We start from the raw sequence: 27,618 nt of genomic DNA, 5'->3' as shown, positions 1-27,618 counted from the left end.
CAAGGGGGTGCGGTCAGTTCTAATATGCACTGAGAGATACTTAGGCACGGACATCAAAAGTAAATTGCATTTAAGGTAAGATACTGCCAATGAAATGGGTTATAAACCCCACCCTGCACCATCTCGCTCCACCACACCCTTCCCCAGAGTAGGGTCTGCCAAGGGGGTACGGTCATTTCCAATATGCACGGAGAGATACTTAGGCACAGACATCAAAAGTAAATTGCATTTAAGGTAAGATGCTGGCAATGAAATGGGTTATAACCCCATCCTGCACCGTCTCACTCCACCACACCCTTCCCCAGAGTAGGGTCTGCCAGGGGGGTGCGGTCAGTTCCAATATGCACGGAGAGATACTTAGGCACAGACATCAAAAGTAAATTGCATTTAAGGTAAGATGCTGGCAATGAAATGGGTTATAACCCCATCCTGCACCGTCTCACTCCACCACACCCTTCCCTAGAGTAGGGTCTGCTAAGGGGGTGCGGTCAGTTCCAATATGCACGGAGAGATACTTAGGCACAGACATCAAAAGTAAATTGCATTTAAGGTAAGATGCTGGCAATGAAATGGGTTATAACCCCATCCTGCACCGTCTTGCTTCACCACACCCTTCCCCAGCATAGGGTCTGCCAGGGGGGTGCGGTCAGTTCCAATATGCACTGAGAGATACTTGGGCATCAAAAGTAAATCGCATTTAAGGTAAGATACTGGCAATGAAATTCCGTAAAGCTCCGTGGGAAATCTGACACATTTGTATTTTTTGCTCATTGTGACCCAACTACTATGCCAGTTGAAATCCATGCACCCCCCATGGATGACATGACCTTAATCTCCAACAGAATCATCCATTCAGGTAACCCCATATGAAATTCACACTCCCTTTGTCGTCGATTAAGGGCATATAATCTTCCATAGAGGGTGTATCTTACTAAAATAGGCGAATGTTGTATGAAGATCGAAAGGCTCCGTCAGTTTGGATTCAAATGTCGCCAAATTCATATGGGAGATCAGGGAATATACATGGAATGGATTTGACTTTATTTGGTTGAAAATGGTCCAGAATTGGCCTCAAAATCAAGTGTTTCGGGCTAATAGCGGCTGTTTGTTTACGGGCTATGCCAACCATCACGTTCACATGTCTAGCAGAAATCGTGCTGTCGTTAGCGCGTCGGCATACACAACACGTGCCACTTGACTCATGCTTGCATCGGGTGCGCATAGCCAACTTAAGGGACCTACGAGGTTATGGTTTATGGTATACGGGATGGGATAACGATATTAGGCCTACAAAGACTATAAATATCGTAAGGGGGTGGGATTAAGGAAGCAAAAATAAGAAAGAAAAAAACGAAAGAAAGAAAGAAAGATTATTAACCTTGCAGTGAAGGACGATACATGGATATTAGGGTACATGTATATATGGGGGTACAGGCTTATGGGTTAGGGTATTTACGTAATAAAATAGCTATTCGGTGTGGTATTAAACGCCATTTAGGCCCTAGGCCTATAATAGTATCTAATCATCATGTAGGCCTAATCTGTTCAGCGATTCTTCCTGATTTAGTAATCGCTCCCGTTTACTCAATTAGTGGAGGCCCGCACGGATAGTGGATTTCAACTGGAATAGTCAAATATCATTTTAGTGAAAAGCTGAAATTAAATGGTAATTTGGAAAACATGACCTTAATTTATCACACAGGGAGTGGGAATTGCAAATGGGATTACCTGAATGGGTGACTGCATTTGAAATCGACACCCCCTGTGTGGGAGATTCAGATCATACGCATGTCATTTTATGGGTATTAAATTAACTTTTCCATGTATTTTCTATTTTATAGGAGTAAATCAACAGAATCCATCCGGAGTCCTCGCTCCTTTACGGATCAAGTAAAAAGATTTGACAATGAAAGGAGTGCACTGTATAGAACAAGAACACTCAGGAAAACAACAGAGGTATGCAATAGGGGCAATGTGGTAATACACCCAAATTGGTCAAGAATACATCCAATTGTGTCAGAAATACACCCAAATGTATCAGGAATAGATATTCTTTTGAATACATAGTTGTATTCCTGACACATTTGGGCACCCAAATGTATCAGGAATACACCCAAACATATCAGGAATACACCCAAATGTGTCAGGAATACACTCAAATGTGTCAGGAATACACTCAAATGTGTCAGGAATACACCCAAATGTATTAGGAATACACCCAAATGTGTCAGGAATACACCCAAATGTATTAAGAATGCACCCAAATGTGTCAGGAATACACCCAAATGTATCAGGAATATACACAAATGATTTAGGACTACATCCAAATGTGTCAGGAATACACCCAAATGTGTCAGGAATACACCTATATGTGCCAAAAATACTCCAAAGATATCATCTATAAAGGAAAGTTTTGGGCTACAGATTGCCTTGAAATATTGTCATATTACTATTTTAGCTGGAAAGGCAGTGTACTCCTTAATATTGATACATTGATCTTATAGGTAATGAGTCACGCCAGTAGCATTTCTATTTCTGTAGGTCTTGCGATTCAAGAGTTTAAGCCACTAATATATAAAAACAAACATTTTTGAGCGTTTTCTTACCCCCAAGAAAAATCAACATTTGACATCCCATAATTATATCAAGCTTGGGATCTCCTGTAGAACCCATATCATTCCTCTTGTGTGCCAGCTTTGTTTGTCTCATATGAGTGGAAACAGCACCAGGTTATGCTCCCCTCCAACTCGCCTTAATAATATATGTTTTTTGAAAGCTATGTAATCTATTTTCGTTTCGACAGCAAGATTCCTGACATTGGGCCATTCCAGTTGTACCCCATATATATTAGGCCAAAAAAAAAAAATGTTGTGTTGCCCTCCGCGGCCGGGTCAAAATCGCGAAAATCTGGGCCCGGGTTTTTTTTTTTTTTTTTTTTTTTTTCAATTTTTTTTTTTTTTTTAATAATTTTTTTTTAACAACTGATTTTTTTTTATCATACATGTACCCCCAAGCCTATTCCCAGATCCATAACGTTCACTAAAAAGATTGTGCCCCAAGCCAGCACTTTAAGGGCAGTGTAATGGTAGAGAACATGGACCTTTTCGAGCATCATTATTTCTGAATTGTATGTCAAAAGTATATAAAACTATACATTTTCGGAAAGGAAATGAGTCAAGGAATCCCATGGTGACGTCAGATTTGTTCAAAAATCTCGAGTTTTTGAAAAAAATCACAAAAATTCACTTTTTTACCCCAATTTTTTTGTGACAACTTAGAAAAAATCCGTTTGGAGTAAAAAAAAATCAGTTAGCTTTTCATAAAGAAGAGACATGAACTTAGGGAAGGTTTTTTATTTTTTGAAATTAAGTCTCTTTTTCGAAATATTGAAAAAACATGTGAAAAAAGCAATTTTGTCACTCTATTAAGCTAAAAATTGCACAGAATGGTGTATATTTTGTTTAAAACAAATATTTTGAAAAAATGAGAAAACCTTCCCTAGGCTTTGATGTACTCTAAACGATAGTGCAAAAGTTTACCTTTTGCTTGCATATTTTTCGAGTTATCTTGTCACAAAAATCGTGCAATATTGTCAAAAGTGAACTCTGAGAAATCGACGTTTTAGTAAAAAAATGTCAAAATTATGCACAAAACGTCCTTATATTTTAAAACGGCAAGACTTTCACGCTTGTAAAAAGCTGTATCTGGTGCATGGTCTAAATATGCATCTTTTTGCACCAATAAATCTATAATGTCTGCTTTCAGTGTGCCAAAATTCAAAATAATTTAAAAATCTAAGTGGCATTTTGACTGCAAATTTTTGTTTTGTTTACACCACAATTGCTGGCGTGAACAACAAACCGAATGCGCCTAGACTGCGCGTTGGACATATCGCAAGCAGAGTTGCGCCACGTCACGCTAAGCGAATCGCGCGTGTAATCAAGATATTTCGCATTCGCGCATTTCTGACTCATTATTTCCCGCCAATTTACTAAGCTGTCTTGAGCCATATGTGACTTTTTAGAGTTGAAAAGAGTGAAACAAATCAAGCAAAAATACGAGTAAATATTAGCAAGTTGTATTTTATCAGTTTCAAGTGAAAGAATACATCTTAGTGTTGATAAATATCAAGAAATCTCAAATTCGGGCGTGAACGAATGTGTCTTCCATTACTCTGGCCTTAATTGGATAGTAGGACTGACTCATTGAATCCCAACAACATGGATGTTTAGGCCCTTCACAATTGATTTTGAGTTTCCTATTTCCCGCCCGCATCAAAAATTATTTGATTTTTCTCTGTAATTTTCTCTGTTAAATGACATTTTTGTTACATTAATTTGCTACTTTCTTACTTAAATCATGAATCCTGAACAAACAAATAACACATATTATTAATTATCAATGTATAAAATCAACTATAATTGCAATATGATCTGCAGTGCCAAAATGTACCATGCAGGATGTTCATGTTGATATTGGACTGTGCCTGTGACCACTTGTTTCAAAATGAAGAAAATAATAAGTAATACATATAACTAATAATTAAGTTACCTCATGCCTATTTTAAAATCTTTAAATAGTAAACTAAGAATTAATTGTGAAGGGCCTTAATATTAATATTTACTTCAATAAAATATTCAACATTGGGTAGAAAATACAGCCAATATTAAGCATATGCCTCTCTTCACTCATGTGACTGTGAAATAGTAGGTATCAAATGGTTGAGTTGCTAAAAACAAAAAAACAAAAAAAAAAATCCGCCGGGTGTACTACCAGATTTTAGGCTTGGGAGGGCAACACAACAATTTTTTTTTTTGGCCTTTTGGAAGATATGACCTTAGTCATCCACACAGGGATTGGGAATTCAAATGAGGTTATCTGAATGGGTGACTCCATTTGAAATTGACACTCCCTGTGTCATATCTTCCATGTGGGGTATATATTTCAACTGGAATACCCCATTATGTTAACCCTAGCTGCATTCATCACATTTATTTTACCCTGCCATTACGTTTTCAGATTTACAACCATCGTCTTGACCATGGATATTTCATGTCGGGATCCGGCGTCGGTTTGAACAGTAAATATCATATAGATGATGCGGAGCTAGAGAGATTGAGAGAGTTTTCAAGATCCAAAATGGCCTTCAGGACTGGAAGGTATAGTAAGGGGCTATTCCAGTTGAAATCCATACCCCTTATGGAAGACATGATCTTAATCTTACACAGGGAGTGAGATTTTAAATGTGGTAGACCTGTTATCGATTGTCGTATGTGTCATATTATCGTCAATTTGGCCCTAAATCCGACACTTCAAAAGAAATTGTCCTTTTTCGACACTTTACGACACTCATCAAAAAAGAAAAAAAAAAAGAAATTTCCATGCTATTTTGTCCAAATAAGCTTACCGTACGATCATGTTTTCATCGGAAAGTCGAAAATTACCCCCCAAAGTTGACCCGAACCCGGAAGTACATGTAGAACAAACCAGGAAGTGTGTTTACACCGGAAGTCGGTGATCGTAATTCATATCGGTGTGATTTTAAGCTTATCTATCGACTTTTTCAGCTTTTTTTTTATCTCATTACAAGTTTCGACACATGTCGATTGTCGAATTTTTTTCCCCGACACAGTGTTGAATTAGAAATCACGTGTCGATAACAGGTCTAAACTGTGGTGACCCATTCAGGTAACCGGCCTATTTGAAATTCACACTCCTTGTGTGGGAGAATAAGGTCATGTCTTCAATAGAGAGTGTATGAATTTTAACTCAATTAGCCCAAGTAACACATAAGAAATGATCAATCATAACCCATTCCAGAATTCCTTTTTCCTTTTTAAAAATTCAAGAGAAATGAACTAATGTAGATGTAATGAGCTATTCCAGTTGAAATCCATACACCCCCTATAGAAGAAATGACCTTAATCTTCCATACATGGGGTGTAGATATCAAATGGAGTCACCCATTTAAATAGTCCGACAAATAGGACCTTTTTTCTAAGTTACCAGACTATATTCAGTTCAAACTATGATCACTGTCTCACATGGCGCAAGAAAGACGAATCGCAAAAGTCCAGTGACCGCACCGCCCAAAAAAAGGGAAGGGCGGTTAGTGGATTTTTGTGGTTAATCTTTCTTGAGCGATCAGAGTCAGAGTATATATAGTTGGTATACCAAGAAAAAAAAACAGGTCCTACTCGTCGGACTACATGCAGATACCCCATTTGAAGACTAATGTCATGTTTTCCATAGGTGTGTATGGATTTCAACTGGTATAGCATAATATACAAGAGGTTTTTGCCCAACAAGGCTAGTGCATGATTAGGTAAAACTAAGCGGTTGCTTAGGGCAACAAGGTTTGAAGGGGCGGCAACATGTTCCAAGCAGCAAGGAATCTGGCCTTTTAATTTAAGCCTATGAGGGCAAATGGGAGCTTGTCTAGGGGCAGAAAAGCAGCCCCATGCATGCATGCATGCACTAGCACTGTTTTGCCATCTTGGCTTTAAGTGACAATTTAACTGTTCTTTTTATTCAACCCCTCCCTTTAACATGTTTTATTGATAACCCTGCTGTTACCCATTTTTTAAATAAACACCCTCCCACATTATCCTCCCGTAACTCAATTGTAACAAATTCTACATTTAATTTTAATTGTTGTGGCAAATATCTTGTATGATAGATGTTGCTTTAATATGGGGGTCAATTTTGCCTTCTGCTTTGAGAGAATCAGATTTGTGATTTGTGGAAGGAAGTTCTCAAGAACTTGCAAATGTCTATTCTCCTAACTGTGACTTATATGTGTCTAACATATGCATGATTTTAGGAGAATTGAAACTTGATGCCTGTTAGAATGCGTATTGCAAGAATGTTTTACAGAACCAACAAATTCTCCCACTATGATCTACATGTGCATGTACGAGCATGTGAATGATTTTAGGCTGAGAATTAATATATATTTCGGGAGATTATAAGATCATTAGAACTGTCAGCTATGTGTGGAGAATATGAATGATTTTAGGGGAATTAAACACAAATTCACTGATTCTCACAAAATGGGCTATTCCAGTTGAAATTCAATTGAAATCCACTACCCCCCCCCCCCATGGAAAACAACCTTTATGTCCCACACAGGGAGTGTGACTTGCAAATGGGGTTACCTAGGGGGTGACCCCATTTGAACTCTACACCCCCTGAATGGGAGATAAAGAGTGTGTCTTCCATAGGGTGTATGGGTTTCAACTGCAATAACCCAATTCAAAGGCCTTGTATACCCATACTGCATTTGGTTTTCAAGATCTGCTTGCTGTATTTTATTCCCCCAACCTCTGTTTGCTTGCTTGCTTATCTTTTTTAATTTGCATGTCATTTGCATGTTATTAACATCTAATTTGCATAGTGCTTCATCCCAGCGGTTGAGAAGTAGACCGAGCTTAACAACCCCTACCAGTGGTTTCTTTGTAACACAAAAAGATATGGTAAGCTTGTTGTTAATTTGCATGTATTAACATCTAATTTGCATATTAATATACCATTGTTAATGTTCTTTTTTTCTTAATTTACCCATGATAATTTTAAATGATTTGCATGTCTTTGTATAACTCTGATGATATGCAGGAAGAGAAAAGGTAAAGAAAGAGCATGGGGGTACATCTCAGTACAAATAACCATACATAGACGTGCTGCAAACATGGCTAGCATTTTTTGGCCTGTTGTTATATCAATGACCCCATTTTTAGGCCACTTTTGGATGAGACCTTTTTTTTTTCAAAATATTCTCAAATATCCCAATTGTGCCTCACTGCAGCCAACTTTAAAAATTTCCCAAAAATCGTAAAAACTAAGACAATTTGTGCCATGAAATTTGTCAGAATATTTTGACTTGGTATTGGTCCAAAATTCTTGAAAAATTGGTATATGGATGGGTCCACTTTCAAATTCTCAGCGGCACACCCCTACCCAAACCAAATTTGAGTAACCCCCCCAGAAAGAGTTAAATTATATTGACAAGATTTCACAAGCAACTTTTATAATTTAACAAAGCATGCAAATCACAAAAAAAAAAAAATTATATATGCTAATAGCTGCCATTTGCTAAATTATATTGATCAGTTGAGCTATTCCAGTTGAAATCCATACACTCCTATAAGACATGACATCTGTCATGCAGGGGATTCACCCGTTCAAGTAACCCCATTTTAAATTCCAATGTAGGGGGTGCATGGATTCAACTGAAATTAGTCGATTTTTAATGTTTAATATTGTTTTCTTTCAACTTCTCGAGATGCCACGTTTATCTGAATTTTTTTTAGTGGTGTTTTTTTTTCACAGTCCAAATTTATGCACTTCTATTTATCATGAGCCTGTTTTTTGTTTTTGTTGTTGTTATTGTTGTTGTTGTTGTTGTTGTTGTTGTTGTTGTTGTTGTTGTTGTTGTTGTTGTTGTTGTGGCAAAACAGGATAATATTTTTGAATTCCCAAAAATTAGTGCTGTATTATTCTGGAATCTGTAGTGCATGTAAGTGGCATCTCTGCACTTCTGCAAAACCCCTGAATACATTTGGGTGTATTCCTTATACATTTGGGTGTATTCTTATGACATTTGGGTGTATTTCTAAGAACTCTGGGTGTATTTTCAAAACATTTGGGTGTATTCCCAAGACTTTTGGGCGTATTCCTAAGACATGTCATTGTATTCCTAAGACGTTTGGGTGTATTCCTTTATTTGTCAGGGTATTGATGCTGTCTCAGGAATGGTCATCAGCGGACATCAGATTAACAGTACAGCACCCTCAGAGGCGGGTAAGACTGTCCCCACACGTTCATCGTCAGCTGTAACAGACAGGACTCATGGGATAGGTGGACAGACAGGAATGAATGGAGATTCAGGGAATGAAACTTCTGGGAAGGACTCAGGGGATGTGCAAAGTACTCATGTTAATGGTATGTATATGTATTACATATAATTGCACAGCAGGAAAGCATGATATGGGATTGCATGGATACACTCATAATAAATACAGATGATTCACAAGCTGGCAAAGTCCCATCATCATTCAATATTCCCATGAAGTGTGACATGCAAGTCTGCTACTCCCATAATGCACAGTTTATGTGTCTTTTGCGCTAACGCTAAGGCATACAACCCTCTCTTATGGTTTGTGAAGGCATGATGCAGTGCTTGTATGATTTGTTAGATTGTCAATAGAATAAACGACTTTCTAAATAAGGGAGAATTCTCATTACATTACAAATCACAGGGAATTTGCCTGTTGGTGCACCATCTGGATTTCTTTAGTGGATAGCATAGGCTATGGAAAGCATAGGCTGGGGATAGTTCACTTGGCCATGGCATGTATCAGCCAGTAGCTTAGCTTTTTTTAAACTGTTGAACAGTGTCGCTTGTCATATGAACTACACTGACCAATCATTGCATAACAACAGATTTGTTATTTTGCTGATCAGTTAAAAAGGAGTACTAAAGTGATGATCAATGCATTGCAAAAAGGAGTGATTGTAATCACTTTCGGTGATGAAGTAAAAATTCAGTTTATAATGCATAATAACTTGTTTTCTAGTTCTTCAGGAAATTCCCAAGACGTCACTGACACTGATGACACTTGGGTGTATTCCTGATACATTTTGGTGTATTCCTGATACATTTTGGTGTATTCCTGATACATTTTGGTGTATTCCTGATACATTTGGGTGTATACCTGATACATTTGGGTGTATTCTTGATATATTTGGGTGTATTCCTAATACAGGTGGATGTATTCCTAATACATTTGGGTGTATTCTTATTCTTTAGGGAATTCTCAAGAAGTAACAGAAACTAATGGTACAGTATCCCCCTCCACAAAACCACATCAAGGTGCCATCAACAATCAAACTGAAGGCACAGATAGTGACTCCAAAACTGACGCAAATCAAAATCTATCCAATGGGGATCATTCATCCGATCTCAGTGAAAATAAACCATCACATAATGAGCAAACTGGTGATGTCAGTAACCATGGTGATACAAATGGTGGTAATGTTAGTTGCCATGGTGATTCAAGTAACCATGGAGGTGCAAGTAACCATGGTGAGGATGGAACAGGAGATGCAAGTGATAAAGTGGATGGGCTGATGCATGCTGGGAAGAATGGGGATGGTATTGGAGGAAACAAAGATGGACATATCAGAGGAGGAGGAGGGGATGGTGATGGTTGCCATGGTGATGGAGGTAGTGGCAGTGGCGGAGATGGTGATGGCGACAGAGATGGAGATCAGGTTGGTTTTACTTAACTTGTGACCTTGCGTGTTAGGGACTTTGCCCGATCAAAGTCTGTTTGAAATACAATGTCCATAGTCGATTTTTAACCCGGATTTTCGCGATTAATAAACTGGTCGATTCTAAAATCAGAATTGTTCAGTATTGAAGTGCCAATATAATTATGACATTATATGTTGCATTCAATAATATAAGCCTACGTATACTTTGCTTTTACTGTCACTAATATAATTATATAAACTTTTTCATAACAGTTTTATACTAGTATTTTGATGTAATAAATATTGAGCAGTATAATTTTGAGTTCAACTGAATGCTTTCATCATGATTAATAACATGTTTTACTTATCAGAAATTGACTATGGCATAGTCTAAGAGGGCATCTGATTGGTTAAATAACATGATATTCTCATCTGAATAACCAATCACATTATGTTACAGAATGGGCAAGGAAATATTGAAGGTGAAGCAGATGACAAGACTAGTGAGGAGGTGCTACACATAAGGTAAGGTTATATTGTCGTCTGTATCACATATTACCGTATCTCAAAAAGCTGCCTTGTGTGATTTTTATTATCACTGTTGTATTTCACATTATTTTATATTTCAGCCTGCTGCTTTCTTTTATTAATGGATATGAGATGGTAATTGTGATAATACCTCAAAATTTATAAAGTGAATTTTACAGTGTATCTCATCACAATTAGATGACAATAATAACAAAATCACAAAAGGCAGCCTTTTAAGATATGATAATATGTGAAGCAGATGACAAAATATGGGGAACATCCTCTCATCCCAACTTTTTTGATATCAGATGTCTTCCTACATGCAATATGTTTGATTGAGATGAAGTATCGTAGCCCGCATCACATACTGTTTCAAAGAAAATAGCAATTGAAATACATTTCAAAATACATTTTTGTCATGTATGTATGTTGCTTTGTACATGTAGACATATTTCATAGTAGTAACTAACTTTAAGAAAAGTTTCTCAAAATTCTACGCCATATTCCATCTTAGATATGGCATCAAAGTCATATCATAGTGAAACAATATTTCTATAGCTGCTCCCAATTTTACAAACACAACACAGATGCGACACTGTGTTCACATTCACATTCCATGGGCTGGGAAGCAGGGGTAGCGCTAAGTTGCTTTTTGGGGTCCCGGACCCACCACAATAGAGTTCGGACCCCCTGTTTTTAAACTTTCTTCAAATTCAGGGGTCCCTACAGACCCCAGGTTTTCAATCTAGTGCTAATTCAGACATACTATTTATGCTGCATTTGTGCAACTCGGACTCACCAAACTCTACTCCGGACCCCCTATTTTTTAATTTTCTTCAAGTTAGGGGGTCCCTGCAGACACTGGAGTGTTTAGTTCTAGCGCTACCACTGCTGGGAAGAATCAAATATCCTTGGGCGGGAGCTTGACAAAAGGTCTGGAGAGGTACTGGAAGCCATCAAAATAATAAGACGGCTTCGCCTGTTATTATGAGACATCCCCATTCATAATTTTGTCAGCAAAAAGTGACCACAGTATTGTCAGCAAATTACAAGAGTCATATAAATATTAACTGTGCAGTTGATACCAACTTGGGCTGTTGTTGTTTTACAGTATTGTTAAAGGGGCATTTCGTGATCCACAGCCTCATCCCCCCACTTTTCTCAAAAAAAGTTGAGATTTTTATATCACTGGAAACCTGGCTACATAATGTTTATGTACAAAATATTTCTTGCAGATTAATTCGTTTTGCAAAGATATTGTGAGAATTTGAATTTCGTTCTGGTGCACCAGAACGAAATTACAACGCATTGTCTATGGAGCAGTGTAATACACATAATCATGCATAACTCAAACGCAAAATTGGAATCAACTGAAATTTTGGGAATAGGCTTTTTTCGTGGATATGTACTGAAAAATGTCATAAAAAGAGTATGCTAGGATCACGAAACACTCCTTTAAATGTAGAAGTAGTTACTCCTGAAAAAATAATGTTGAGGACAAATTTTGATCCTCACCCCCACCCCAACCCCCACCCCGCCACTCTTCACACAATGGTTTTTTGTTTCATATCTGCTTCTTTTTATTTGTTTATTGTTTTTTATTATATAGTCTATCATCACACTTGCTGTGATCTTTATGCAATAGCAAGTTATAATATTATTTTTTATATATGTATGTATGTTGTACATTGTGTATAGCCCAATTGGCATAGGAAGTAAACCGGGGATGTCCCCGGTTGATGGCATATCCCCAGTTTATAGGTATAGGATCACAAATGTATCCCCATTTACACATACACCCATATATAATTGTCTCCAAACGTGGAAGCTGTTTAGGACCATGCAAACATGGTCATCTGAATCCGTACTCAATCAACATACCGAAGATGTTTTTGGCCATTTGATTGTGTATTTTTATGTGTATGGAATTTAACCTAGCAACTGCGGATGCTATATCTCACGTACAATAGAGGATGTATTTCGCAAATGCATTAGACATGCATTTGCTGTCTTTTGCAGACCTCCAGAAACCAAGGACGGTCCCCCATTACAGAGTGGTCCACGGTGTATGTGAAGTGAGAGTATGACTACCATTGTAAGTGTTTGGTGAACATCACATTTCATATGTTGGCATTTTACCATTTGACATTGTCTGATTTTTCCTGCCATTTTTCTTGCCATTTTCCACGTAGTCTGACTGAGGGCATCACACTCATATCAAAATCATCAGGAATCATCAGAAATAAAGATGAGTAAGTATTCATTTATTCCAGACATTTTGTGTGTCATTTAATTAATTTTAATAAAGCCTTTCGCGATTTCAATCTCGCATGCTTAGAACAACTGATATATTCTGAAGGTTGGCAGCTCTGTAGGACCAGTACATTTGGTTATATTTCCAATATATTTAGGCGTATTCTTGATACATTTGGGTGTATTCCTGATACATTTGGATGTATCCGTAATACATTTCGGTGTATTTCTAAATACCTTTTAGTGTATTCCAAATACTGGTGTATTCCTAATACATTTGGGTGTATTCCTGATACATCTTGGTGTATTCCTAATACATTTGGGTGTATTTCTAATACATTTGGGGGTATTCTTGATACATTTGGGTGTATTCCTGATACATTTGGGTGTATCCGTAATCGTTTGGGTGTATTTCTAATACCTTTTAGTGTATTCCAAATACAGGTGTATTCCTGATACCTTTTAGTGTATTCCAAATACAGGTGTATTCCTGATACATTTGGGTGTATTCCTAATACATTTGGGTGTATTCCTGATACATCTTGGTGTATTCCTAATACATTTGGGTGTATTTCTAATACATTTGGGGGTATTCTTGATACATTTGGGTGTATTCCTGATACATTTGGGTGTATCCGTAATACATTTGGGTGTATTTCTAATACCTTTTAGTGTATTCCAAATACAGGTGTATTCCTGATACATTTGGGTGTATTCCTAATACATTTGGGTGTATTCCTGATACATTTGGGTGTACTTCTGATACATTTGGGTGTATTCCTACATGTAATACATTTTGGTGTATTAGTAATACATTTTGGTGTATTCCTGACACATCTATATGTATTCCTGATACATTTGGGTGTATTTCTAATGCATTTGAGTGTATTCCTGATACATTTTGAAGTATTAGTAATACATTTGGGTGTATTCCTGATACATTTATGTGTATTCCTGATACATTTAGGTATATTCTTGATACATTTGGGTGTATTCCTGCAGGCATCATATTCATATCCAAACCATCAGAAGTAGAGAGGAGTAAGTAATCATTTAATCACTTTTAATAAAGCCTTTTGCAATTCCAATCTCGCATGCTCAGAACGACTGAGATAATCCGGTACATCGATGCAAGACTAGCAATCCAATCTGCTCCAGTGAGGAGTGAGAATAAACTGTGAATTTTCAGGAATTTGTATTATTTTCTGTTTTTTTTTGTTTTGTTTTTTCAATCACAGAATTTATATGACCAATTTTGACAAGCCAAATATTGACAGACTGAGAAGTGAGATGGAGGACATACAAAGGAATAACAACCTCAGCAGTGATGATGAGGATGACGATGATGAGGATGCAACAGGAGATGGTTGTGATGGCACAGATGATGCCAAAAGGTACTATTCTGTTAATAAAATGTGTTTAAATCATGTTTTCAGCGCAGTATGCTCTATTTGTGTACCCAGTGGCTTTAATTGCATTGGAGACAGATTTTTGGCTATTCAAGTTGAGATTATGGTCATGGCTTTCTCCGTAGGGGGTGTATGGATTTCAAATGGAATAGCCCATTAATACAACATGTGCCCATCCACCACAAACTGGTCGTAAAGTCGGCATTTTCCATTTTGAGATACAATCAAAAACAGTATAATTATGGATTTCTATGTAAAATATATTAGGAATTTTACCTTTGATGAACCACAACTTCACTTCCAGAAAGCTGGTTGAGGTGTCATTTTAAAGCTGAAAGTACATTCTTTCGAAATCAGCAATAAACTGAAAATGATCTAGAGCCAACTTTACTACCACTTAGTGGTGGATGTTCACATATATACTATCAAGGCAGAATCAAGACTCTCTGGCTAGTTTAATCTATGATAGACTTAATGACTTTTATATAGCTCTGGCAAACTGACATCCTATAATAGACGCGGGCCTGTTTGCCTGTCCTAAGCTAGCACACCTTAGGATTAGTGAACCTGCCCCATAGATCTCACAGGTTTCTAGTCTAACATTTCATTTTACTCAAATTTAATACAGATATCACTTGAACACAAGGGACTCTGAGATTTCCAGAATGGAAGAGAAACTACAGAAGGTCAAGCTGTTAGAAGCAGATATATCTTCTGTAAAATCTAGATATTATAGTCAACCTCATTTTTTTTACACACATTACAGGTATCACTTGAACACAAGGGACTCTGAGATTTCCAGAATGGAAGAGAAACTACAGAAAGTCAAGCTGTTAGAGGCAGATATATCTTCCGTGGGACATCTGACGGAATCAAAAGAGGACTTGATGGAATTGCAGAAGGAAGAAGAGACAGCAGAGAAAATTGCTGAGAATGTGGCATCAGGAGACTATGATACAGGCATTTTTGCTCAGGTAACATGTCTGTTTCAAATTTTCTTTAAAAATCCAAAAATGTCAGAATTGTACATTTCCATGACCATATTTGGAATCAGCATGAAAATGCATTAAAATGAGTACAAACAAGCCTAGTATTGGTTCAGTGGTTCTTGAAATAGCTCTTGATATTTTTAGAAAATATCTGAAAATGTGGAGACTATGATACAGGCATCTCTACGCAGGTGTCTACTGCAGATGACAAGTTTCAAATTTCCTTAATTTTTTTTAAAATTCAGAATTGTACATTTTAATGGCCTTGTTTGGAATCAGCGTACAAAATGCATTAAAATGAGTACAAACAAGCCTAGTATTGGTTGAGTGGTTCTTGAGATAGCTCTTTATATTTTGAGATCTGGGTGTTTATTATCTTCAAATTATCTTTAAAAATCGGAAGAGATGAATCTTTTGCAGCTTTGCTATGTTGCGTCCAGAACCATTAGACTTCATCATACGACTGAGCTATCCTATTGCACTTAATGATTCTCCTTATTATAATTATGTGGTTGGGTCCCATGTAAATCTTCACATAATAACAGAACCTCTGCATTGTTGCTAATGGAGCTTTTAGGTACCTGTGAATCCCGCATAGTTATTGCATGTGTTCAAAAATTACGAGCTCTGCTATTTTGGAAAAAATCCCGCCAAACAAAGCTTTTTGTTCCCCCCAATTGATTGTCCCCACCAAATGAAGTTTGGAAAAGAGACTATAAAGTGAACTCTGATATTTCTTTTAGTGTGTGACTGTCTTGTTCTTTTGACCAACCACAAAAACTTATTAAAGCGGTATTCAGGATTTTGAATTTACTTATTTTTTATTTTTTATTTTTAAAGGCGTGAAAATTTGTTCATGCCCAAGGGTGCAGCGTAATTTACCTAATCTTTTTGTTGTGCTGCTGTCGTTGAACTGTTATACTTTGTCAATTATATTTGATTTCAATAAGTTATAATATTATTTTGTTTTATTTAGGCAAAGAATGATGAGGAAATGAAGGAAGCAGAAGAGAGAAGGAAGGAAGCAGAAGAGAGGAGGAAGGAAAAGCAAAGACTGCGGAGTCCATATAGACCTACTGTGAATGGAGGAAATAATGAGACAAAGAAGGAAACAAAAAAACCATATAGATTCCAGGTATGCGTTTGAAAGAGGGGGGGGGGGCAGGCAGAGGAAGATTACCCCCTCCCCAACAAAAATTATGAGAAAAGTGCCCCCTGACAAAAAAATGAAAGAGAAAATTGGTTAGGCAAAGTAAAAAAAATAGGTCAAAGGAGCATGTTTTGCACCAAAATAGTGTAAAATAGCAAATATTTGCATGTTACATGTGCACATTGTCTCATAAAGCCTTTTTTTTTTTGGAAGCTTGCAGACTTTACATGTACAGTCTCTTTAAAATAAACCAGTATTACCCACCAATAATAATGGGTCGAAATGATGCAACCGTGTTATGTCATTCCGTCCATCTGATGAGGTTGTTAGTGCAATTTCTCGGTGGAGAGGCAATTAGCGATCTTCAATTCACATTAGGTTTTCATCACAAAATATGCTAATTTGGTAGCTCATTTGCATAAATTTTGTTCCATCCAATATTTCTTTACAGTTATCGGACATCTACAAGTTCATCAACTCAAGACAAAGGGCAATATTTGAGGAGAAATTTGAAGAATTGGACAAAGACAACAACGGCAAAGTGACACTGAAAGAAATCAAGCAGAAGATGAAATCATCAAATGCACCAAAGGAACAGATTAAGAAATTTATGCAGGTAAAAAGATTTGGGTGCATTATTGGGTATATTCCTAATACATTTGAGTGTATTCCTAATACATTTGGGTGTATTCCTAATACATCTGGGTGTATTCCTAATACATTTGGGTGTGTTCCTTAATCCTAATACATTTGGGTGTATTCCTAAAATTCATTTGGGTGTATTCCTAATACATTTGGGTGTATTCCTAATACATTTGGGTGTGTTCCTAATACATTTGGATGTATTCCTAATACATTTGGGTGTATTCCTAATACATTTGGGTGTATTCCTAATACATTTGGGTGTATATGATCTCCTGTACTTGTGTACTTACGTAATATTTGTTTATGTATATTGTATACCTCGATTGCTCACATCAGACCCAGTTTTAACCACCGTTTATCAGTGGGAGCTGGTAGCCTAATGGATGAGTTGAATAGAGCTGGTAGCCTAATGAGAGCTGATAGCCTAATGGTTCGAATCCCATGCGGGCACATTCGCTTCCTTGATTTTCCAAGTTGGGTTGTGTGCCGGTCAGGATTTGTGTTTATTTGTTGTCTTGTTTAATTGTAAAACACTTTCATTTGGTAAACTTCTTTCATCCTAATCATGTTTTGTTGCTTTTTTCAGGTGTTTGACCTGAATAAGGACAAGACTATCGACAAGCGAGAATTTGTGACAGTTGCTGCACTGAATGATAAGCTTACAGGGCATGAGACACAGAGTACCGCTGAACCATTAAGGCTTGATTTAGATGCACTGTCTTTTAACATTCAGGCTTACAAGGTAGGGTAATGTAAAATAGAATTTTGCTTGTGTTATGCTGGTTTCAAACTAGTATGCCGCTTGTCACGACGGGATGCTTCATCAAGCCGCTTGCACTTTTCAAAAATCGGGAGCGTCACACCGATCAGCAGCAGTTGCCTGACTATGAAAGCCAATATCGTCGCTCAGCATCGCCAAAAATTGTATGTTGTTCGTATACGTCATACGACATTGCTTCCGAATTAACTTGAATTGAGCTCCTAGTGGTGCTGCCACTTGGGTAAAGCGGTGGAGTGATCGATATATTGGCTTGCCGCTAGTCGCTTTTAGTATGGCTAGCATTTCTGGTGCGACTTAAGTGAAGCAATATCTTCGTCAAAGCGGCAAGCAGCAGGAAAGTATAAAACCAGCCTTATATGTGATGTGATAAAGCAAAATCAGTCAGAAGTCAGATATATACTTTCAGATATAGCCAAACAAAGACAATAATTTCTTTTGTTGCATATTGTTTTGGAAACACTAACTTAAAGCCAAGAATTTTCCGCGTTGCGGAAATTCCGCGAAAATCACGGAATTCGGAGGTAAAGCGGAAAACGCATTTCTGAGAAAAAAATAAAAAAGATAAGCAAAAATGACCTAGAAAAAGAAAAAAAATACCTTTGAAAAGAAATAAATAAAATATTAAATGAAATGGGTCTTCAAAATTCATCAAAATAAAGTAAAATCCGTCATAGATTTACCGTACAACGCCTGTTCTACCTCCCATTTCAGCTTGAGTATCCCACAATCCTTTGCGCGCCCGACTAAAAATAGCTCTTGGGGCTTTCATGAGTCCCGACCTTTTGAACGTAAGATTCTTGTGAAATTTTATTATGTCAGAAATGTGCTAAAATTACAAAGCGGAGAATTTAGCATTTGTAAAGCAGAAAATTCTTGGCTTTACACTAACTGTTCATATCTTTTAAATCTTCATTTATTTGTTGTAGTTCAAATGGCAAATATCATGCACCATTTGATGTTTTTACAGAATAGTTATTGTGATGGGGGAAAAAAACAACTGTTAAGTGCATTCATATCTGTCATTTAAACGTCAACCAAATCATATCTAGTCATTAACCTCATTCATAAATGTCATAAAAATATGTTATTTTATTTTTATTATTATTATTAAAACGGCATTTCGTTTTGTGATCCACAGCATCATCCCCTCACTTTCCTAAAAAAAAGTTGAGATTTGTATACCCTAGAAACCTCTGGCTACATAATGTTTATGTACCAAAAATTTCTTGCAGATTAATTCCTTCAGCAAAAATATTGCGAAATTTGAATCCACTAAAACTTTGCGAATGAGCTGTTTTAGGGGATATCTACTGAAAAATGTCATAAAAAGAGGATGCTAGGATCACGAAAGGTATAAAACAATCCTGAATGCCGGTCACAGACCTGATTTCCTTTTAAAAACTTTCAATTATACAAAATAAATGGCTAGAGATTTTTCATTAGTAAAAGTCCTTGCCTACCTGTTATGAAATTGAATCAGGTATTACAGGGGTCATTGGTGTATTTACCTCATGAATATTAATTTGTTTATGAATTAGCAACAAACCGGACATAAAAGATGTACAAATTGAAGTGTCACCAGATTCTGGACCAAGTTGACACAGTTTCTACACATGCACACACGTGCACAGGACATGTACACAAACACAACCACCCCCACCCCCACCACCCACATGTTTTTGCCTCCAAACGTGGACACAGAAAGTCCTAACTATTCAATCGACAAACCGAGGATGTTTTTTGCCATTTTTTGTGTGTATTGTTATGAGATGCAATTTTACGTAGCAACCGTGGACGGCATATTTAATGCACGGTGCAGGACATCTCGCAAATGCATTGTACATGAAATTGTGGTCATTGGCAAACCTCCGAAACCGAGGACGGTCCCCCTTTGCAGAGTGGTCCATAGTTTAAATGTGAAATGTCATGTGCATGTCCTTGTTTGTCAGTAAATGTATACGCATGAATGCACAAGTAATCAGAACATAAATCCTAATGGACTATTCCAGCTGAAATCCATACACCCCCTGGGGTGAAGATTTCAAATGGAGCCTCACTCATTCATGTCACTTCATTTGAAATTCACACTGTGTGTGATTAAGGTGATGTATTCCATAGGGTGCGTATGGATTTCAACTGGAATAGCTCATTATGATACATTTAGGGATTCAATCATGTTTCACCGTTGTTCATCACCATTTAACAACGATGGGTTCGCTTCGTCGGTGTGGTTTACACCGAAACACGATTAAATACGTTTCAACAACGACAGCAAGCTAAAGATCATCTAATTCACATGATTATTTCATTACGACTGTCAATTTGTCATTGCCATTCTACTTAACCAACCAGAAGATTGGTAATTTCTCTGTTGATATTGGCAATAAAACTAAAGAATAAAGTGGCAATGTTTAGCTGATCCCTCCAAAAAATAATACAGAATTCAATATTATCAACAGAGCTTGACGAATTTTACATGCTCATACGTAACGAGTACGGTTAACGTCCGTTCGTGTATACACTCAGGAAAAGTGTGGATTCATCACCGATTAACAACATTTGGTTCCTGTCTGTCGTACAAAGGTATAGGAAGAGTTGTTGAATATTCACGCAATGCAATAGATTTATCAAGTTTGTTGATCAATCAACAATTTCTAAATTTTGTTTCTTAAACACTGTGACATGGTGTATTTTGGAGATGCTTGGTAACTATACAGGGATGTAACTTTTCAGGCTTTTGCCTGAATTCAGGCTTTTCTGTAGTCCAGATTTACGCAATTTCTTTTATTTTCAGCCGTTTTATGGCCATTCTGGTTATTTTCACACTGTTTTTTAGGCTTTTCAGGCTTATTGTCAACAGTGGAGTTACATCCCTGACTATATAACACAGAAAGACTGTTGATAGCTATCAGGAATTTGTCCTGTAACATGCTGTGACTAGGACAGGTTTTTTTCTCACAAATCATCTATTTTTTTTAAAATAAAAGTCTTTGCGACAATTGATTAAATTTGCTGAAGAATTCTTGTCAAACTGCTAACCCCAGGCTGAATGTTCTCACAATTGCACTTAAGTCATTATTCATTGCACATTTATTAATTTCACAGGTGGAGGAGGGATGGGAAGAACCCATCATACAACATTGGGTGGAGGAATTACAAAGTAGTTCTCCCCTGCCTGAGGAATAATATGGTACACCAATTATATAAATAGTAGAAATCTGATATCCATGCTTTGATGTGTAGTAGCTTACTTTAGCAATAGCAAGAAAAGTTGACTACTTTAAACCCCTTCCTTGACAAGTAAAATACAGAATAGTCTATAGTGTCGGATAAATGCATGCCTGCTTTGCTGTGTAGTACTAATTATAGTAGCTTACTTTTATAGCAAGAAAAGTTGACAACTTTAAACCTCTTCCTTGACAAGTAATACAGAATAGTCTATAGAGTCAGATAAATACATGCATGCTTTGCTGTGTAGTACTAGTAGCTTACTGTAGCAATAGCAAGAAAAGTTGCCAACTTTAAACCCCTTCCTTGACAAGTAAAATACAGAATAGTCTATAGAGTCGGGTACATGCATGCCTGCTTTGCTGTGTAGTACTAGTAGCTTACTTTAGCAATAGTAAGAAAAGTTTAAGACTTTAAACCCACTCCTCACAAGTTAAATGTTACAAAAAGTTTGTAAATAGTAGAAATTCAGGTCGTACTCTAGCAATGGCCAGAAAAGCTCCCTCCTTGATAAGCAAAATGGTACAGTATTTATGTAAAAAGTAGAGATCAGATATGCATGCTTTGCTGTGTATAGTAGCTTACTCTAGGAATGGCGAGTCTTTAAATGCAAAACAAAATAGCGGGGCAAATTCAATCAAAAGTGGTCAATGTATCCTTTTCCCCTTTGACCCAATTTAGCATTGAAATTGCAAATTTGTGTGCGCTTTCATGCAAATTTGTCTTGATAAAGTAATTTTACTAGCGGGTCACCAGAACTATTTGGAAAATTTGCGCCCCCCCTGGCTCAGTGGCCCAGGTATATATATATGCCCCTGCCTTTAATGATGTAAGAACGCCACTGTAGTCCACATGGTTTCTTTGAGGCAGTAGCCAGCATGTGATACACACACAATCAAAGGCAGTTTATCTGCTGAGAGCAGTCACTTTGCACGCCACAGATACACCACCTTTGATCATGTGGGTATCACATGTGGATGCTAGCAGATGTTGTTGTTGAAATTAGTTACTAGCTGAGAGTTGTACAGTAGCTTAATAATAGCTAGAATTACCAAAAGTAGCACTTTTACAGTTTATTCTAAGCAATGTCTTGATAGTTTTAACAATTTCTGGCAATATACCTTTTGCATGTGTTTATGAAAAGGTTTTGTTTTTGCTGTGAATTTTGCCTAAATAGTTGATTTGGATTTGTACACGTGTAGTGTAGTGTTAATTTGAACTTCATACCTTCTAAATGTAAAAGATTTTTTTTAAACTCTTGTAAATGAAAATTAACGCCTGGCTGTCAACTTTTCGGAATTGCTTGGTGTGAGATATTGTCAAGGGGACGGGATGGAAATATTGTTTGCCGATTAATTTTTTTAAACAGTTTTCTTTTCACCACAGCGCTTGAAAATCAATTTTTATCAACAATATTTTGACAATGCGTGCGATTTAACTACCTTGACGTGTGATTTTACTACTGAAGCTGAATTTTTTCAGTCCTACATGACATTCTTACAATATCTCTGATTGGCTCAATATATAATATAGACCTCATTGTAACCAATCAAAATGCCCCCATGCAGATGTTATGATAATACCATAACAAATGCCAAACAACAATTTTCCAAATCATTTCGTTTCTTTTTTGTCCCAAACAGGAGATGTTCCACGTTACAGACAAAAACAGAGACAGCCGGCTCAATCTCGAAGAAATCATGCTTATCGTCGCACTCTCCGTTGGCGTTGACATCGGCTCTGACCCAGAGGTCGTCAAGCACATCCACAAAACCATTGACGCTGATGACGATGGTTCCATAGATTTCATCGAGTTTTTGTCGTATATTCCGTTCTTTCTCAAACTTCATCATCAGATTCTTGGCAGACCTGCTACAATTCAAGAGATAGAAGAAGCCAGATTGGCAGTTAGAAAAGCTGTGTTAAAAGTTGGTGTCAGATAATAATAGCTGGGATTGATTAAGATGAACATGAACTGATGATGGTCTGCCCTTCCTCTTGAGAAAAAATGCAGTACCTACATCTGGGTGTATTCTTAAAATACATTTAGGTGTATTCCTAATACTTTTGGGTGTATTCCCAATACATCTGGGTGTATTCCTAATTCATTTGGGTGTATTTCTAAAACATCTTTGTATATTGCTTATACATTTGGGTGTACACCTAATATTCCTAATTTATCTGGGTGTATTCCTAATACATTTGAGTGTATTCCTAATACATTTGGGTGTATTCCTAATACATTGGGGTGTATTCATAATACATTTGGGTGTATTCCTAATACATTTGGGTGTATTCCTAATACATTTGGGTGTATTCATAATACTTTTGGGTGTATTCATAGTACATTGTGGGTGTATTCCTAATACATTTGGGTGTATTCCTAATATGTTGGGGTTAATGGGATGTATTCCTAATACTTTTGGGTGTATTCTTGGTACATTTGGGTGTATTCCTAATACATTTAGGTGTATATTCCTAATAGTTTTGGGTGTATTCCTAATACATTTGGGTGTATTACTAGCTACAATTCAAGAAATAGAGGAAGCAAGATTGGCGGTTAGAAAAGCCGTGTTAAAAGTTGGTGTCAGATAATAATATGGGATTATGAAATATAGTTATAGGCCATTTGTCAGTCCCAGGAAACACACATTGTTTTGTTTAAACGTTGGGTTATAATAGGGTATTAAAATGTTTTTACATTCATAAAACATTTTTAAAAGGTGATGCAAAACATTCAAACAGAATGTTTACGTATTGACAAAATATTTTACAAAAATGTTTGCCCAAAATAATTTACATAAAGTTACATAAAGTTTTAAAAACACATTCATGATATTTATATAGCCTGACAGATAAATGTCATTAAAATGTTTCGAATAAATGTTTTAAGAACATTTTTGTGTTGTGACATAAATGTGGGCTTTTCAGACTTTTGAGGATTTACTGCTCTTTAATACCTGATCTTAAAGTGTAAACAAAATTCCGTTTGGCACACAACCCAAGTTAAAAAAATTGTTGAAATGGGTCGTGCACAGACTGGGATTTTGTTTATGTTTTGTAGTACAACTGTAACACTTTGGGTTGGTTATATTAACCTCTTATAATAATATGAATACAGTGGCAACTCTTTAACACAAATCCTTGTAACATGAAGTTCCTGATAACAAGAAGTATGTTTTACATTCCCAAGCATGCATTTCACATGTTATTAGAACTGGATAACATGAACTCCTGATAACAAGAAGTAAAATTTGAATTCCACACAACTTTGTGTTAATGAGTTTCCACTGTAATAATAATAATGTGAATTTGTAATCTGCATATATTCAGTTGGTGCAGTCCCGGGGCGCAGTGGTAGTCCCATCGCCTTGCACCACTGAGGTTCAGGATTCAAGCCCCGGCCGTGCCCAAGGACTGTATGTGCATTTGGTTTATCGCAATTCCATGCTCACTCTTGCACGTTTTCTCCAAGATCTCCTGTTTTCTCCTGCTTCCAAAAAGTTGGTGATTAGTTGTTTGGTTATCAAAAACTTCCTTCTTCACCCAATGTAATTTGGGGAGCTGCACAATTAATTGGTAGTTGTTACACTCTGCAGATAGGTCTGTGCCAGGTTCTGCATCTGATTGGGATGATTCACCATGGCTGTGACATTACAGCGCTTTGAATCCTTCAAGATCTGGAAAAAGGCGCTATATAAATCCGATATTTATTTAATATTTATTTAGCATCCAAGGTCCGATACAGAGATTACCTTATTTATTTATTTGCGCTTGTGTTATACAGGGTAGCTCCTTCAGTGACAAAGCACTGCTATTCTATGGGGCCCTGTTACAGAGTATAACTATAAATATACTGCACCAAAAGTATCCGTGCACTTGGAAAAAAATTCTGATTTAAAAACTAAGTCATATTTGGGTAAATTTGTTTTTAATAGTTGCACTATCTAATCCTGCACATTATGACACCTCATTGAATCCAATGTGACATCAAGAAGTAAAGCGACATGCATTTGATTAGACAAAGGTCCCATTTGAAAAGTGACAAACTGGTTTAGATACAAGGCGAAAAGATCCCAACAAGCACAACAAAGAGACAACACAGTTTCTTTAGTCAGGGTTTATTTAAAGCAGTAAGGGATTTTTTTTCAGTTTTTTGTTCTCTGTACTTTTCACAACTTTTATTTTATTTTTCAATTCTTTTTCAGTTTTCTTTTGTTGCTTCTGTTTTCGATTTAAATTAGCCATCCACTACTCTCAAACCAGAAGTCTAGTCCGTGGATTTTTGAATAGGCCAGTTTGTCACTTTTAAAACTTGACCTTCTCATCAAATGCTTGTAACTCTACTTCTTCAGGTCGCCATGGTCGCATTGGATTCAATCAGTGGCGTAGCTGGCAGGGGGGGGGGGGCAATTGCCCCCCTGGCAAAAATTTCCTATTTGGGCCCCCGCCCCCTAGTGCAAGGAAAAAGGAGGGAGAAAGAAGAAAAAGAGAGGAGAGAGAGGGAGAGGAGGGGCAGAGAGATGGGGAATCCATACTATATGCAATACCATATGATTATTATCAATAAGCCTGGCAAAAATTGTCTATTTGGGCCTCACCCCCCCCCAAAAGTGCAGGGAAATTTGGTGGATTTGGGCCCCCGCCCCCTACAGGCTTGCCCCCCCCCCCCTGGAAAAAAAATCCCAGCTACGCCGCTGGATTCAATGGGGTGTCATAATGTGCAGGATTAGATAGTGCATCTTTTCAAAAACATAACTTTACCCAAATATGGTTTAGTTTTCAAATTAGGATTAGAAGTGCAAGGATACTTTTTTGGTGCAGTATATAAATAAAAGTACATTAAAAATGGAATAACATACAGTACATAATTAAAATGGTTAATATACAATTATAAATATGATTATATAATGATCAATCATCCTTAATATATTATTTGAATTGGCCAATAGACATTGAATCAAAGTTTGAATGTGTATTGATGTCAACTGAGTTATTCCAAAGATTAGCTACAAAATAAAATTAACTTATATTATACAACATTGGGTTACTCATTTGAACGAATATGTGCTTCAGGTGCTTCTAGTCTCCATCCCAGTTGATTTGTTTAGTGAGGACGGAGCCCAAATCGACTCTGATCAAGACTGTGCTTCACAGGTCGATTTGACTATTCCAGTTGAAATACATACTCCCCTATGGACGACATGACCTTAATGGGGGTTACCTGAATGGGTGACTTTGTTTGAAGTCTACACTCCCTGAGTGGAAGATTAAGGTCATGTCTTCCATAGGGGGTGTGGATTTCAACTGGAATAGCCCAAAATAATGTTGTTGCTTATATTGTAAATATCATCACATTCATAATCAAGTGTTAAGGCCTAAAAAATATTGTTTGATTGACGTAACCCTACCCTAAAATTAGGCCTGACCTGGGTTTGTTTTGTTTTTGAGGGTTTGTTTAATTGTTTTGCAAAATAAATAAATAAATAAATAACGAAATTTAATTTTAAAAAAGGAAGAAAAAATGTTCCAAGCCCTTTATCAAATGCAATTTGCAGCTTTAAAAGTAAAAAAAAAAAAAAAATCCCTATACCTACCTACCCTAATATTTTTTTTCTGTCACGCCAATCAAACAATTTTTTAGGCAGGCCTAAGTCATTAATTATGTGTATACTATATTGAAGGTGAACAGTTAGGTGTATGTACAATTGCAATAAAACATTAGTAAATGTTTCTTACAACACACAGTCCTGATAGATATTTATTTCATAACTGTGGAATTTGCTGCAGTGGGCATAGGCGTAGATCCTGGGGGGTGGACCATACAATCATCCCCCCAATGTTGATGCCTGTGTGTATGTGGTTTTCTGGACAAATTAACCTCATATTTGGCGATTTTAAGCTCAAAAGTGCCAATTTTTGCACACTTCGCATGAATTTATTCCATTTTTGTACCATATTTCACTGTATTAATATGGCAAAAAATGTTTTGCACGCATCGTGCACATTGGTACCATGAGTTATATTTTTTTTCACAAAAAGTGCCGGATTCACTATCGGACCTACTTCAAGAAAAAATTTCCAACCGCCTCCCCCAATGTCAAAAAGAAATCTACGCCACTAGCAGAGGGTCGTATCTTGCTGCCCGTGTCAGGGAGGTAAATAAGGATAATTTACTGGGTGGGCAATTTAATTTATTTTTGCCCTCAAATTGGGGAAAATAATTTACTGGGTGGGCAGCGATAATTAATGGCATCCGGGCGTTTGGATTTTCGGAAATGTAGACCTGGTTTTGCGTGGAAGTTGGCTTTGATGTAAAAAGTGGACTTTACTCTCCCCTAAATGCATCTTGTAATAGATATTAGCATATTCATGTTGCAA

General features: G+C 36.9%; 1 protein-coding gene across 1 annotated transcript; it reads left to right on the top strand.

Annotated features, from left to right (window-relative positions):
* Window positions 1–453: 453 nt before the first annotated feature.
* LOC140146346 (uncharacterized) lies at window positions 454–25,827 on the top strand. Its single transcript, XM_072168155.1, has 14 exons — window positions 454–550; window positions 1,842–1,956; window positions 5,020–5,159; window positions 7,397–7,475; window positions 8,730–8,940; window positions 9,809–10,272; window positions 10,715–10,779; window positions 12,975–13,034; window positions 14,274–14,429; window positions 15,211–15,418; window positions 16,410–16,568; window positions 17,035–17,199; window positions 17,815–17,970; window positions 22,881–25,827. Exons 3-14 carry the CDS (start codon window positions 5,053–5,055, stop codon window positions 23,178–23,180), a joined length of 2,130 nt encoding a protein of 709 aa, XP_072024256.1. The 5' UTR covers window positions 454–550; window positions 1,842–1,956; window positions 5,020–5,052; the 3' UTR covers window positions 23,181–25,827.
* Window positions 25,828–27,618: the final 1,791 nt, after the last annotated feature.

The sequence above is a fragment of the Amphiura filiformis genome, chromosome 2 (genome assembly GCF_039555335.1).
Source record: "Amphiura filiformis chromosome 2, Afil_fr2py, whole genome shotgun sequence".
Taxonomy (NCBI): Eukaryota; Metazoa; Echinodermata; class Ophiuroidea; order Amphilepidida; family Amphiuridae; genus Amphiura; species Amphiura filiformis.
Note: the sequence above shows the minus strand (reverse complement) of the source record. Positions and strands in the feature narration are given on the sequence as shown.